Source organism: Centropristis striata, chromosome 5 (assembly GCF_030273125.1).
Source record: "Centropristis striata isolate RG_2023a ecotype Rhode Island chromosome 5, C.striata_1.0, whole genome shotgun sequence".
In the NCBI taxonomy this organism is placed as follows: domain Eukaryota; kingdom Metazoa; phylum Chordata; class Actinopteri; order Perciformes; family Serranidae; genus Centropristis; species Centropristis striata.
This window is the reverse complement of record NC_081521.1, coordinates 32,635,373-32,651,526: the sequence shown is the minus strand read 5'-3', so window position 1 is coordinate 32,651,526 and position 16,154 is coordinate 32,635,373. Positions and strand designations below refer to the sequence as shown.

The window sequence follows — 16,154 nt, the reverse complement described above, 5'->3', positions numbered from 1 at the left end:
TTTATGGGTGTCCTAAAGTGCAGTTTATTATGTTTTCTTTTCCACGGGGGCCTCCAAGGGCGCACTTTTTCAGTATTTTTTTTGTTGTTTTTTCCAAACATTCTGGCGACCCCATGAGCACTGTAGTGGAGTAAAAACTTACAAGAGCAAGAGTTTGTGGTTTAAAAAGTGTCTTGGGCCATTCTGAATGTGCAGGTGTCACAAAAACAATTAGAATTTTGTCCCTGCTCGCTCACATCATTGGTGACAGGACACAGGAAAACATATGCTTTACAGTTGGAGTGGACCGTTAGAAACGGGTGCCAACAGGATGTGAGCACAGCACTTGTCAAATATATCACAATGAGGACCATTTCTGCACTGGCTCACAGAATATGCAGCGCTGTAGCTGACGTTGAGCGACATCTGGTGGACATTGTTTATATTAACAGGCTTGCATGAATGATCACACTCACAACGCCACTAGTAAAACATTGCTTTATATGTTTTATATATAACATAGAACAAATACAGTAAAATACAGTGATAGTGCAACATCAAGCTGAAATAAATATGCATTCCTTTAACTTAAATCACCAAATAGTGGTAATAAATAACACTCAAATAAATAATCTTAGAAATAAATAAACCTGTGAGGACAGACAAAGTTGGAATATCAAAGACCTTTAAATTACACCTGAATTCTGGCCTCCCACAGCCGATATGACAAGCGATCACTTTGTCCAGTCTAGAACAGACCTGCATTTGCACCACACGTGGAAAACCCTTTAAATATATTAAATAACATTTCATGATAAAAGCTCAACAACTCTGAAAACTGAAGAACAGAACAGACATAAATTATCACACATAGATTTCCCTCAGGAACACATTCACAGATGAGTATTGTGATATGGCTTGTAACAAAAGTCTTTAAATCTATAACAATAATACTGACCTGCAACAGGGGCAGCTGCCTAGTAAACCTAAATGGAAGGCAGGCAAGCAGGTTTATCTCTTAGACAAGACTGCATCTTTTCCAGCTCACATCACGGCATCCATATAGATCTTAGTCTGAATACATTACATTTTATTTTAGGCAGCAATTTCATAGAGAATGGCAGTCAAATTTGTTTGAAATATTTAGTTTTTTTATGTATAAATAAATTGTGACAAAACCATGTATTCTGTCCACCACAATTTCATATCAAAATTTATGTTAAATAAATTCACAAAACTTTTGCTTTTGTAGTGAAATCTACTTATGTATTAAGTAAATATGGATATTTGAGAGACATCATATAAAGCAAGACAGATTTACTGAAAGGAGACGATATCTTGGATGCTTTTTTTGTGCAATTTCCATTTCAACTACAGCATCTGGAATTATGAAAACATCTGTCAGGCCTTACTGGCTTTATAGATGCAAATCAGTTTTAAAATTATGGTTGTTTGGTCTTTGAAAAGGCCTGGCTATAGATCCTGATGGAGGGCACTGTGTGAGACAGGTTGGTAATGCTCCTCCATGCCCGACTTAACTCGATGCCTCTGAGCAACTAGTGTCTGGTAGCGGACCTGCTGCTGGTGATCTGGATCCACATTTACCCAGCTGTTGGCTATCCACTTCACCCCATGCTTGACTGGACAGTCGCCGTGCAGGGAATACTCATCCAGCTCGCCCATCCAGCCTAGGGAAGGCAGGGGAGAAGATGAACAGCATTTAAGGATAATTTTTTCTTTGCAAATTCAGAAGCAGTTCCTCCTTTCGCCGACAAACAAAGAATATAATTCATGTTGTCACACGTGTAAGGTGTGTGTAATTGATGCAGCTAACTATATTGTCCTTACCTCTTCCATCAGAGAGATGGTTATACCAGAGGAGAGCTGTCCCAGCAGTAGGTTTTATTCTCATGTTTCCTCTGCCACATGTCTCCTGGGTGTCTGTCAAATCAACTCCATCCTGCACCAGGGCCTAGGACACACAAAACTGTAAACAGCTTGTGTCTTATCATGTATTTTGGCACACCATGTTCACTTAAGTGTCAGATTCCTTGTCGTGGGTCAGCACCATCTGCGTGTTATCAGCAGCATTCAGGTCACATAAAGTTATCATCATTTCACGGTGGTAAAAAGAAGCTTTGTGGGTTTATGAATGTGACGGATGGGTTTATGAAAGCACGCTCACCTGCTCTTCATAGGTGCGGTTATCAGCCACAGGAAAGGTGGTCTCCCCACCGTCCTCTACAGAGCTGAGGTAGAATAACACGGTGAGATACCTGGGATAAAAATAAGAAAGGAATTGAAAAATACAGATGAATGTGAAACAATGTGTATGTTTTATGCACCAGCACGTTCAATAGCTGTCTAAAAGCAAAAGTAATCATCTTGGAAAACAGTTGAGCAAACAGAGAAATAGGCGTAAAACAGTGATCATGAAACAACTTACGAGAACAATTCAAGAAAAAGCTTAGCGAGTTTGGAGATAACTAAGGTTGTCTGTGTCTGGTCTTTGAAATTACATTATTTAACTTTCAAAACTTGAAAAGTAACTTAATATAAATTCAACAGAAAATGCATATCACACTAGCCTGGAAACCAGTCAAATGTGCCAAACTCATCATTTATTTGCTCTGGCAGATGCTTCTGGTCAAACTCCCTTTCAGACAGATTTGCAGCCAGCCTGGTGCTCACTGGGCCAATCACAACCGTTTATCTCATTTGGGGTATGTTTGATATGATGACTGACACCCAATGCAACTCATGAAACTCAATCTGTTAAACTAGACAGCACTGATCATATATGAATCAAGATCCTGTGACTGTGTATATTTCTCGCCTGAAATGCTTCCTGAAATACAATTTAGTGTACCATATAGCTGTAAGGTTTGTAACTAGGCAGCCACCGCCCCAATTTGCATGTGTCACATGACATTATGTCATATGCTTTGTTGCTCTGATTGGTTCTATGTTAACCAAGGGCATTTTAGTCTGTGCCCGTCGATAACGCCTCTCTGACATAAAAAATGAACTGAGAGGATCCAGACTTGTACGTATTTGCGAATTAGTCTGGCAATGGCAGCCTAATATCATACAGACCTGCAAGAGACCTCTGTGAGAGCCGATGTGTTTCCCGCCAGTCGTGTGTGTGCGCAGGTAGTCTCTGACTGAAAAGAGCTGCTATCACGGTGGGCATTACTGAAGTCTCCGTTCTCAAAGCGAATCACCTGCAGTGGCTCACTCAGCTCAACCAATGTGGAAGGCAGACGTGTCAGAGTGATTACTCTGAGGAAACGACACAAGAGCAAAAAATACAAGTTGAATAAATCATGAGTGCATGGGCTACTAAGAGCATGACAAAGTGAATGTATGTGTACTTACCTGTTCCTGAGTGTCTGCAGCACATGGTGGGATCCTTGGCCTTGGTGAAGCCACGTATGTTTGTTTCTCTGTTTGAACTGACTCCGAAGCTTCCTGCTTCGCTGTTGTCCTGGGCGCTGGGACACATCATAAACACTCCTAAAGTCCTCCAAGGTCAGCATCCCTGCCAGGAAAACACAGACATCCACACAATTCTTTAGTAGATAATAATATTGCTTGATGTAGCTGGGGGCCTGGGATGTAATAGTACAATTGGAAATATAACTTTATGCTGTAAAATTATTCAAACCAGTCTTTCAGTTATGCACTATCACGATTCCAGTTCAGTTTAGTTTAATCTTGAATTCTGGGGCAATGTAGTAACAGGAAGCTGTAACAGCCTCCCTTCTCTCTTTTTCTCCATTCCTTCTGTCTTTGTCCAACTGTATGCTGTTACTCTCAGCTGAATGAATGTCTGGCCCCCACCAGTTCCCCTGGGAGACCGCGCCCCAGCCGCAACAATAGCTCTGGGGTGCCAGAGAAGAGGTGGCTGGGGAGGGGAGTGGGTTAACGAAATAGTAGTGGAGGAGGGAGTGGGGGGATACAGAGGATCCGGGGGAAAATTAAGGAAAGGGGTTGGAGAATAATCAGTTTTTAATGAGATAGGATGAGGCACATCCGGACTGGGATGTGTATAACGCCTGGTACAATGCCATCAGGTCAAAATGGTGTCACCCCTCTTCCGGCCTCACCATTTACAAAGATTCGCACGCAATCACAGCCACCTATCAGCCACTTACTCTTACCGGAACATTGCAGAAACACTCACTGAATTAATGAATGTAGTAGAGGTAGTTGTAATTTTGCTCACTTTATTTGCATTTCACTTCATGGTTAAAAGACAAATGAATTGCATTTTAGTCATCTTCAGTTTCTCCTTGTGTTTTACTAATTTATTTAAGTCAAAACATAACTAATACTGTGCTGTATATTCAGTCAGAACAGTCACAAATGTCCTGACACATATTCAGGCAAACACACACAAGCCACTGACCTCTTGGGCAGGATTCCAGACCAGTGAGTATCTGCCGTAAGTTGTCTGGGTTCAACCAAGTTCCATCCCGAGAGCGTGAGTGACTCACAATCTGGAAAAGAGACATGAATGTCTTTCTTATTTCAACAAAAACAGTAATACGTTCTGATAGTTCATCTAATTTCTCATCACTAAGAATAGATTTTTGTGGATATGTGTATTCCCTCATACAGCTCTAAGGCATATGGATACAAAAAAAATCTCTCTTGTTACCTCTTGCTTCTGCAGCAGCCCATCCTGGTTCAGATCCAATAGACTGAAGACCTCCTCTGTGCTGAGAGAAAGTAGTGGCTGGTTTGACTCCTCTTGTCCCTGGCTGGGCACTGTCGTCTGGCTCTCCATCAGACCCTTGAGCTGAGCCAGCTGCACCACCACACGGCACTCCTCCTCTGACAGGAAGCCAGGGATCTCTAACAGGAAAAGGAAAAAGATAACCGTGACAAATGTTAGGAGACATTGCAGCCTTGGACATGCATGGGTAGAAGCTGTCAATACCTTTCAATGATCTTAATTATAATGGGGACACCTTCTTTCACATACTAACCCAAATCAGCTAATGCATATGGATTCTGTTCCACGTGACAGACTGAAAGAACTCTCAGGCAACTAATGTGAGTCGCTGATTTTTAAAAACACAAATTAACTGGCGCATTATGTAGCCAAATACACAATTACAGAAATGAAAGGCCCATTTTATCATAATACCAGGAGGTCTTCTGTCTAACTATGAATACTAACCAGGGTTACACAATATCAAATATCAAAGAGAGTGCCTTGGAATTTTAAACTGTTAATCAAACATACAAAGTTCACACTAAGCAGAGGTAATCAAGCATGATTAGTCAGCAGCGAAACCACAAACCAATAAAAAGCAAATAAACAAACACCATTTTCTTAATTGCAGATTCCCAACAATGACATTGTTGTGTGAAGTGTGAAAATCCCCATTCACAACGTCTGCACACACACATTACACAATTATTGCACACCTAAGAGGTGACTAATTTAAGTGGATTAGAAGATCTCTGTTGACAGAGGAGGCTTGATCTGTCAGACTAAATGGATTACTTTAGATTGCCTAACAAAACCTTTCAATGTAAAGGGGCAATTTTGGGATAGTTTGATCAGTGTATGCTAATAGCAGTGTGATGAGGGTGTTAAAAGAGCGACAAAACCTATAAATTACTTTATCACAGTGCATTATAAAACACTTTCCTATAACAACTCTTATTTGATCTCTGTCAGAAAAAAAGCTCATCCATATGCTAAACTAATTTACATGTAATAAACCAGACTACCTTAACAAAGAGTTAAACATAGGGGCTTTATATCACATTAGTGTTTACCTTGCGAAACCACTTAACTTTGAAGCAGAGCAACAGCTTGATGCTAATTAATTATACCTTTCTTTTGCGCATGCTTTAGTGTTTAAGTGCAGGAACTCTTTAGTAAATGAACACAGACACTGTGTACAACAAGTACAAGCTTTTCCCCTCCGTCACTCCCTAGTGAGCCATTTGTGGTATAGCTTATCCCATGGGCAGGTTTAATGAGTCATGACACTGGACTTCTCTCAGAGGAGGGTAGGAACAGTGCAAGCCTCTGGGAGGCAATACTTGCTAATATTAATTAGTAAAAAGCAGTAAAAAATAATATAATCAATCTCTTGTCTCTAGTTTCTCTAATTTTGTCCTTATTTATTTCCAAAACATTTCAAGTCCTTTTGAGTTTCTAATTATCCTAGAAACTTACTTACACCAGCAAAAAGTTCTATTTTCTGCTTAGCTACGAACCATCCAGACCTCTCAGTTCATCAGGGACTGGTCTGCTCTGTGTTCCCAGAGTCAGAACTAAACATGGAGAGGCAGCGTTCAGTTTTTATGCACCATATATCTGGAACACACTCCCAGAAAACTATTGTCAACTGTCAACTACTCTAAATATAGACTGAAGACTTTTACTTCTATTCCTTTGATATTTACATTTTTTTTATCAGCTTGCTTTTAATTTAAAAATGTTATATTTGAATGTACTTTTCTTTAATATTTTATCTGCTCGTTTTAAGCCTTAAAATTGTATATTTAAATCTCATTGTATATATGTCTCATTCTAATGCTTTTAATGTTTTGTGTAAAGCACTTTGAATTGCTCTGTTGTTGAAAGGTGCTATACAAATAAACTTGCCTTGCCTTTTAAGTATTTTATTATTTATTGAACTTATTCAGATCAGAAGTGTGAAGGTACAAATTATGGTTTCCTAGTTCCCTCCTGTTCTCTTCTAACAATCCGTCCATGCCTGTCAGTCAGTTCCCCTCTTAATAAAAGGCTTCCGGCAGGTTGGCTGCCTGTACAGTAGAGACCTTGTTTGTCACCCATGTCTTTTACACTGTACCCACTTGGTTAATCCCTATTGTCCAGTCAAGCCTCATTAATCTGGATAACTGATATGAATGAAGGGGGACTGAGCCTTCCTCGTCTCCCTCCCACCACTGTCTCTTTCTCCCCCGGAAAAGAAGTGACCTGCTTGTCTGAACAGGAATCAGGCCATGGCTACGCAGCAGGACGACACCAATTTTGTTTGTGTCCTACGCACGTTTGTGTGTGACACACAAGCAGTGCACAGTAGGCTGCAATTACTGATTATTTGCAGTATGGGTTAATCTGCTTATTCTTGAATAATACATGTAACATCTGGTTAATAAAATGATAGACAATAGTGGAAACTTCGCTTCTCATCCTCCAATGTCTTAGGTTTTATTATTTAAAAAAAACAAAAAACCTAAATGCCCAATTTAGTATATTGTAGGACAAGGAAAAACAGCAAATCCTCACATTGGAGCAATCACTGATTTTTCTATTCAAAAATGTCTTGAATCGATTAATCAATTACCAAAATAGTTGCCAATTTATTTTCTGTTGAACAACTAACCTTTGCAGAAGTACCAGCACAAAGGTCTCACATACAGAGATTTTCTGCATGTTCATGATCTTTCTTTAAGGGTTATAGCTCTGCTTTGACTTTACCCTGTAGACAGCGTCTTTTTGCAATTATGGGCATCTCATGAGTCATGAGTATTCATAAAAACACTCAATCTCTCCCTCTTGGCAGGAGAGGTGGATAAAAAGATATGCAAAAGCAAAGAAGTCATGGAGGGACAGGGGAGCAAGGGTTGGGTTTGAGGAAATTGCAGTATGGAAGTGGTGGAGGAGTTTCACTAGATGAGGGCCAATACAAAAGTATCAAAATGCAAAATCAGCCACCTTGATTGATCTTGAGCTCTGTTAACTTAAATCTGCTATAAATGCAAGTGGAGCCAACTCTCTAACAACACATTTATGTGTGCCCCGCCCCTTTTCCCTACTGTTCTCTTCAACTCCCCTTGCCCCTTCCTATGCAAATCACAGCCCACTATAAATACACCTATTCTGCCATCCTCTCCTGCACTGTCACACAGGGGTCTTGATTTCTCCTCCCTTCCAACTTCTGTACCAGGATGACTGCAGTGCTCTGCCCTCATTTAATCAGAAAGCCCTCCCATTCAGCCTCCCTACTATTTCTCCTTCTGCTTGCTGGGCCGAGCAGCACAATGGCGCTTAGTCCTGGTAGAGTAAGGGCAGGGCTGGAGGGACGGGTGAGGGCTGAGGGCAGGGTTAGATCTGGAGTGAAGGACAAGGGAGGCGACAGGGCAAGTATTGAGGACAATGCTGGAGCTGGATATGGAGAAACTCGTGTTGCTAGACCAGGAGCTGCAGCAGGAGAGGATGGTGAGGTTTGGGGGGATCCTGGTCTCACTACTGGCTTCAGGTCCATGCTTTCTATAGGTGAAGGTGGACTGTGGGAGCCCCGCAGTTCCTCTCGATGTGTCCCTATCCCGGCAGGCATGGCCTTATGCCAAAACATTGGATATGACACGATGAGGATGCCCAACCTGCTGGGCCATGAGTCTCCAGCTGAGGCTGTACAACAGAGTGCCAGCTGGTTGCCACTACTCGCCAGAGAGTGCCACTCCGATGCCCGCATCTTCCTCTGCTCTCTTTTTGCACCAATCTGCCTTGACAGGTAAGTTCACACAAAAAATCTTTTAGCTATAGTTTCTATTCTATTAATCTATCTATCTATCTAAAATGTTCAACCTATTCAAGTTTGACATTCTGTAGGATATGCGATGTTCACACGACATGCTTACAAGTTTTGTTTGAAAAAATGCTTGCCCTTGTTAATGTATGGTAGCACGGCTGGGTGGTAAATCAAATTTGATTTGTTTTCACTGAGCTATATGTTGACTATAATTTACAATGCAATGCACTCATTTGATCTTTGATCTAATTTATTTTGATCATTCTAATTTATTTATTATAAAAGCTCCCATTCAGAAACAGGGTGCTTTGTAAAACATAAATCAAAAGACAATACATCAAATTCAGAAAGAGTGCATATATTACCGAAACCAAAAAATGTCCCAGTTTTAACATTAAACATAACTGTACTGTCTTTAGTTAAATGTAAAAAAAAACCCAACTCATTGCATTTTTGTTTTTTACAGCATCACATAGCATTTATGTTCAGTATGTGTTTAATTTGATCAAATTATTTTCTAGCTATTCTTTTTATATTATTTATTCAAATGTATATATATTTTTATATATTCTAAAATAAAAAGATGTATCTATTTCTTTGTTTTGTTTTTTAGTCAAAATATATTTAGAAAAAATATATACATTTTTCCAAGGACAATAGGTCATTGTGTTAAATGATCTCAGTTGACCAAAAATAATTGTGCTTATGATTTTTGACGTAATCGAGCAGTTGATGTGGCAGCCAGGGTCATAGAATAAAAAAGGAAAAAAAATGACTAGGACTGATAACAAAGTTACAAAGGAACTGCAGGGTCATTAAGGGTTCTTTAATTTGAATAGCTTCTGAAAGCTATTCAAATTGGTACTGGTATCTGAGGAGAGGCCCTGGTTTCACACAGAAACCAAGCCATCAAAGCAGCATAATCTCCTTTTTGTCACAATAGCACCTCTCAGTTTAGAAAAAGAAAAACAAGCAACCAAATGTGATTTAATCCAATCTTCTTTGTTCCCCACCACTACGCTATTGATTCAAATCCTTTCATCTATTTAATCTTGACAATATTCCCCTCTCCGTCTCTTCTTTATCAGGTTTATATCACCCTGCAGGAGTTTGTGTGAATCTGTACGGGACAGCTGTGCACCAATCATGAGTTGTTATGGCTACCCCTGGCCAGAAATTCTGCGCTGTGATCAGTATCCTGCGGACCATCTCATGTGTATCTCCTCCATAACCAACAGCACTGCTCACACAGGGGGACGTAGAGGTGAGGAGCTGGCTACAAAAACACATATGCTTGAGTTGACTTGATTCAACAAATGATTTAATTAGTGGTTTGACCATTTCAGTGCCTCAGGCAAGCTGTCGGGATTGTGAGCTGGAGGAGGCCTCCTCTTCAAAAGACACACTGGAGACGTTTTGTAGGAGTGATTTTGGTGAGTATTAATATTCTTTCACCTCTTCTCACCTGCCTCCTAAGTTTTCCATTAATAGAAGCAAAGAACTGCTGATGCTGATGGCAATCATGTATTGTGTTATCTGCTCTCTTCCCAGTTGTGAAAGTGCGTCTAACACGGCTCAAGTACAGCCCAGCAAGTCTGTCTCAGTTCTCGCTGGCTGCCAAACTAGACGTTCTGAAGCATGGACCCCTGTTAGGTGGCCAGATCCGCTCCCGCATACAGCTGTGGCTGGAGAGGGATGCCACCTGTGTAAGGAACATGACACGGCATAACCCACGTGGCGGGACCTTCCTAGTGACGGGCACAGTGCAGGGGGAGCGCCTAGTGGTCAATAAGGCCTATGCCTGGCAAAGACGAGACAAGAACCTGATGGCAGCTGCGCGAAAATGGAAACATCACAGATGCAGGAGCTAGAATTATGCGCTAAGTTAGAAAAACCGAAAGAACTGAGATGTCAAACAAGCATTAAAATGCTATGCATAGAGAAGGGACAGACATAGCATTTGAAACTCAGCTTAAAACCTACAATTACAACTTATGCTTGGTCTAGTCTTATGTAATAATTTCCAAACTTGCCTGGTTATGAAAGGGATAATATGCAGTCAGCTAGTTACAAAGGAGCTCATAAAGTAACAACACTGTGTCTCTCGGGCAGTGGAGAGCTCAAAGATATTAAAGATGTTTAATAGAAATTGTACATATCTGTGAATTTTAAGTAAATATCGCTGGTCTATATTTGTATGGCTTTGAGAAAAAATTAAATGTTGTGCTCTAAATCCTGATGAAATGCTTTTTATTCATAGCACATCACACACAAAGACTACAGTGCACTTACCAAATAACAGAGGTTTAAGGCTGAGCGTCCTCATCTCATGTGTTCTCTCTGGCACAAGGGACACCTGCTGAACATGACCCACCTGCAGATAGACAAGAAGCATTATTAACACCCTTGTGACATGAGAGTTAAATGCCTGGATGTTGTTGTAACAATTCTACAGCATATTCAATTCTGATTAATTTAAAATGCTTCAGGTTGGATTGTCACTGCTGCAATTAAATTAATCTTAGTGTATTCCGACACTTTGTGAATATATAAGATTCTTGATTAATCATTTTATCGTCTGGTTAATAAAGCATCAGACAATAGTGGAACATTTCCATCACAATACAGATAATTTATTTTCTTTAAAAAGTGTCTTGAAACACACTATCAAAATAGTTGCTGATTTATTTCCTGTTTCCGGAGAAGTGCCAGTCTCACATATTCTGTCACTTAGAGTTTCTGCATGTTGCTGATCTTCTTTTTTCTAATAGTTATAGCTCTGCATTGACTTCACAATGTGAACAGCTTAACTGTATCCTTGCTATTACAGGCATTTTCTGCCTCTTATGAGCAATGAGTATTCATAAAAACAGCCAATCTTTCATCTTCAGAGGAGAGGTGGGTAAAAAAAGCAAAAGCAAAGAGATCATGGAGGGACAGTATAATAAGGGGTATGGATTGGAGGAAATTGCAGTATGGAAGTGGTGGAGAAGTTTTACTAAATAAGGGCCAGTCTCTTCCTCAAATCAAGCTGTGAGGAGAGACAGAAATATATATGACAAGCAGTTAATGTATTCTGACACTTTGTGAGTATATACGATTACCTAAAGTTGACTTTAAATTGTCACACTGTTAAAACAATCGCCTAAGTATTTTTTGCCTAAATCATCTCCTCATGACGCCGGCCACCTATGGTAAAATCACCTACATCGTCAGTTGATCAGATCATGTGATTTTACCCCTTTAAGATCATCACTTCTTTGACAATTTGCCACATTCATAGGCATCAGATAAAAACCCAGCAAAGAAGAGCTAGAGGGAGATTGTTTAGTTATCAGTTTAGTTTATCAGTGTTTTATTGTCAACATTAATATTGGTAACACTAAGGTGTCTACATAAGAGTGACATGAGCGTGTCATAAACATGACATGGGATGTGTCATGAACATTAATGACACTTTGAAGTAACATTAATGCTCATGATACTTGTCATGTCATGTTTCTGACAGGCTTGTGTGACTCTTATGTAGACAAGTCAAAATAAAGTGTTACCATATCTTGCTTAAGTCACAAAGGCATGTTCAAAAAACTGCCTAAGTCATTTATTTCTCTTAAATTACATAATTTACACACAGTGTTATTAGTATACCAATAGCCATCCTGTGTTACATCCTTTTTGAGTGAAATGATCAATAAATGTCATATGTTACACTTTTGGTGAAGTTTTTTTGTGGTTCCTGCAAAACTTAAAAAAAATGGGTTAGGCGATTATTTTAACAGGGTGACGAAATGCAACATTTAAAATGAAATTTCGCTAGTTTCCTTACTCGTATCCCCTCAATGCGAGGAAGAGTGGAACTTTGACTATAGTCCTCCATGTGTAGCTCTCTTGAATCGGGGGCAGGATGGGGCAAGGGGGCTGCGCTCTCCCTGACTGATGCTGAGGTGGCCCCGTCTCCACTGACTGCAAGATCCCCGGGGCCGTTGTTGTAGTGCACGTACAGCAGCAAGCCGATGACATTCAGTATATAGACGTGGAAGAAAACCATGACCACCACGAAGTAAGCCCGAGAGCACACATTACTCCTCTGGATCTGCAGTCGAGTAGAGCGACCGGGTGCTTTGAGTGACGATGGTGGCATGTCGCTCTCGTCGTATTCTTCCTGCTCCAATAATTGTTCCTGAATGTGTTCCATTTTCGTACGAATCGATCGCGATGGAAAACCGGAGATTTACAAGGTAACGTTACTGCCAGTGTTTGTCCCTGTTTGGTGCTTTGGGATGCTGTCATTAGCTGGCTGTTAGCACACCTAGCTAGCTACGTTACACTGCAAACTCCAGGCTGTTTCGGTAAGAATCGACGCTGTTGTCTTTACTGCTTTAACCGGGGGGGGGAAACGGGGCAGTTGCAAGTGAAAAAGCAGGTACGGCGACCGTCGTTTTCGTTGATAAATAAATGTGTCATCATTAACTAAAGTGCCTTAATCCCATGTTAGCTAGCTAGCTAAACGGGCTGTTACTGCTGCCCCTGACAACCTGCCTAACAACAACGGACAGACAAGCTAACGACCGCAGATGAGCAGCCGTTACAGGTCCCACAGTAAACCGTTAGCGGCCTCTAACGGTCAACGCCAGAACAAAAACCGACCTTTTAACCCTGTGGAGTCACCAAAAGCATCAAAGCATGACTTCTTCATCATCCAGACTAGAAAACAAAGCAGCGTGGAGCCCTACTGTAAATTTACCTCTAAAGTTCTGGCTGTAAACTTCATGAGGCTGATATACCAAGTAAAACTGGAGACAAGGTCAAATATATTTGTATAAAATCAAAGAACTGGATGTAAGCCTCTTATGTTATATTTGCAACCTTTGTTCACATTTACAAGATTTCAAATTCTTTATTGAGCATGATAGTGTTTTGAAAGTAAAAAAAAAAGATTCAAAATCAAATTTTATGTTGGACAAAGGACTAAAAAAGATACAAAAAGACACAAAATGAGAATATAACATGACCAAAAAACCCCACAGAAGACACAAAATGACTGTAAAAGACACAAAAAGACACAAAATGACCAAAAAGACACAAAATGACTTACAAAGACACAAAATGACCAAAATTGTTACGCTACACACACAAGCCACAAATAAAATAGAGTCACACTAGAATAAAAACCAGAGTTGGATGACAGAATCACACACAATCACAAGACCACATTTATGTTTGTTTTTCTTTGTTTCTTTTTGGTTCAAAATGTTGATCCAGTAAGTCAGAAAAAAACCTCAAATATTATTATTAGGTCATATAGGTGAGGTTGTGCTGAAAAAACAACAACCAACATGGCATTTAAACATTTTTTAAGTGGTATATACAGGCAGGATGAAAATGATTCATACATGGACAAAATCGCCCAAGACTCCATAGAGTTAACACACACACTGAAGAGGTGGAATAGGTTTTTAAATTTTTTTTTAAGTAAAAGTGGTAAAAGTACCACTATAATACCCCCTACAAGACATACTCATGCATTAAACATTCCACTTAAAAATAGGGGAGTGCAGTGGTGTAAAACTGCAATATTGTGATATATTGTAATAAAATAGTGTGTATTGTGTTTTGAAGTAAAATGCTTCAAAATTGTACAAGAAAAATGTATTTCAATGAATACAGGCGACTTTTCACCCCTGCACCACACAGCAGTTGCCCAGGATAGTAAGTTATTCTATAAATACCCATACTATAAAACAAAGTCAACTGTTTTTTTGTTCATATATTTTAATTTAATTTAATTGCTTGCTCTGTTATATATCTTTTGTTTATTTTATTATCCGTTGAGTTATACGGGCAGGACATATTTCTGCACTTTAAACGTCTACTGTAAAGTTGAGGGAACTAAAATAGTCAGATTTGGATATTAGACCCCCCCCCCCTCTGCTTCCTAAATGTATTTCCAAGCCTGTATCCTCAGATTGTTAGTTATTTTTTCCAGACATGTTTTACAGGCTGCATACTTTGCATGTTAGATTCATAAAATGCCAATTTAATGTATTCACTTGTTTCTAATTTAATTACTTATTGAATACTGATCTAAAAAGTAAGCTTTCGAATACAACCATGTATCATATTCATATAATATTCTGTATTTTGTAGAATATGAAAATCTCCTTATAGGATTAGCTCCAGTGAATGAACCACAAGGTGGCAATGAAGACCAGCCCAGCAGTCAGACTTCACCTCAACTGCGTTTGCTGTGTCATCTGTGATTTCTGACGTAATTGTTTTGGATGCGTAGTGTTTCCTGGGAGAAAAAAAACAAGTGATTGTGAAGTTTTAATCGCTTTTATTTTGTTGAAAAACAACAACAACAACAACAACAACAACAACAACAACAACAAAAAACCCTTAAAGCACATTATATGGAAATCTTGGCATCAGGCCTCCACAGTAGTTTACAGGTAGTAGCCCATTTATATCAAAGGGAGAATATACTTGTCTCGAACTGTATCTGGGATATATATATATATATATATATATATATATATATATTTTTTTTTTTTTTTTTTACTTTTAAATTTTACTCATGTTGATGCAAACTAAGCAGTGAAGGATCATACTGTTGAATTTCCATAATTTTCAGTCCATGCATTATTCACAAGGATTTTTTCCGGGTAGACATATTTAGATGGGAATGGAGCTTGGATAATGAAGGCTAATTTCCCTGGTGACACTGCCCCCCAAATTAATCTGTCTGACCCCCCTTTATTTTACAAAGAGAGAGAGAGGGGGGGGGGTGGAGGTTAGAGAGTACACACATTCAAAGTCTCTCTCTCACACACGCACACATGCACTCACACACCCCTTGCGGTGTTTTCCGGGATCACGCCACTGCTTCCACTTGGGATCCACACAGCAGCAGCGATATGGCTGATCATCACCGGACGGGACGGTGCTGTTTATAAGCGAAAGTAAAGACAAATAATGCTTTATTACAGATCAACGATGCGCTCACTCAGGAGACGGGGCACTGCGACACACCGTATGACCCAGGAATAAGATTTTCCTGACGGGTAATAGGCAATCTGGTGTGTTTTACAGCAAAGTAGTTGGAGGAACTTGTCGCAGTGGATTCATCCCAGCGTGCTGCCTGGATTACCATACACAAGTGGAACAATAGTCTCCTGCAGCAGAAACACTAGCAGGTCAGTTGCAGCGGTATTTATGTTTGTTTATGTTCAGTCTGAGTGTTTGATCGTGTAACGGCAGTATTGGGGCAAAAACAAACCATAACCACGACTGTCCTATCACCTGACATTGCAGGTGGATCATTTTTCGCCTGATTAAATTACAGGTATTTGGGTGATTTTGACTGGACTATCATGCGTAAGTGTGCGTCTGTGTGGGACGGATGTGGGTACATAGGTGCTCTTCAAAAAGCAGTCAAACCCCGTTTCACAGAAGGAAAATGAGAGTGACACCATCGCAGATTAAAAGTGTTAAATATGGTAGTGATGAAGGCACCATAGACCGACTGAATTTTAATCCCCTAAAGCAATATATTTTACATTATATTTAATAGTTCCGGGTCCACGCAAACCCACAATCATAACATCGGGATTCTCTCGGAGGTGATTCCAGCGCTATTCCCATGGA

At 39.9% G+C, this 16,154-nt stretch overlaps 2 protein-coding genes across 8 annotated transcripts in view; one reads left to right on the top strand and one right to left on the bottom strand.

Annotated features, from left to right (window-relative positions):
* Positions 1–354: 354 nt before the first annotated feature.
* Positions 355–13,041, bottom strand: LOC131971790 (transmembrane prolyl 4-hydroxylase-like). The gene is made up of 9 exons (XM_059333399.1): positions 12,334–13,041; positions 10,800–10,881; positions 4,643–4,839; positions 4,391–4,481; positions 3,358–3,520; positions 3,076–3,261; positions 2,165–2,255; positions 1,828–1,951; positions 355–1,667 (listed from the first exon to the last, which is right to left on the bottom strand). Exons 1-9 carry the CDS (start codon positions 12,700–12,702, stop codon positions 1,453–1,455), a joined length of 1,518 nt encoding a protein of 505 aa, XP_059189382.1. The 5' UTR covers positions 12,703–13,041; the 3' UTR covers positions 355–1,452.
* The window catches only part of LOC131971787 (cyclin-dependent kinase 17-like), a 47,035-nt gene continuing 43,474 nt past the window's right edge, over positions 12,594–16,154 (top strand). For 4 of the 7 annotated variants that reach the window (XM_059333392.1, XM_059333390.1, XM_059333391.1 and 1 more), the window contains exons 1-2: positions 12,594–12,745; positions 15,600–15,703. In XM_059333392.1, the coding sequence (XP_059189375.1) occupies positions 12,692–12,745; positions 15,600–15,703 (158 nt within the window). In that variant the 5' untranslated portion in view covers positions 12,594–12,691. The remainder of the gene's footprint in view (positions 12,746–15,599; positions 15,704–16,154) is intronic. The other 3 variants (XM_059333395.1, XM_059333394.1, XM_059333393.1) reach the window with 1 other exon arrangement.

Coding starts and splice junctions, on each gene's coding strand:
- LOC131971790 (XM_059333399.1), bottom strand. CDS start 12,702: ATGGAACACATTCAGGAACAATTATTGGAGCAGGAAGAATACGACGAG. Junction 3,521..4,390: donor TCTGGAATCCTGCCCAAGAG/GTCAGTGGCTTG, acceptor TTTTCCTGGCAG/GGATGCTGACCTTGGAGGAC. Junction 3,262..3,357: donor CTGCAGACACTCAGGAACAG/GTAAGTACACAT, acceptor TCGTTTCCTCAG/AGTAATCACTCTGACACGTC.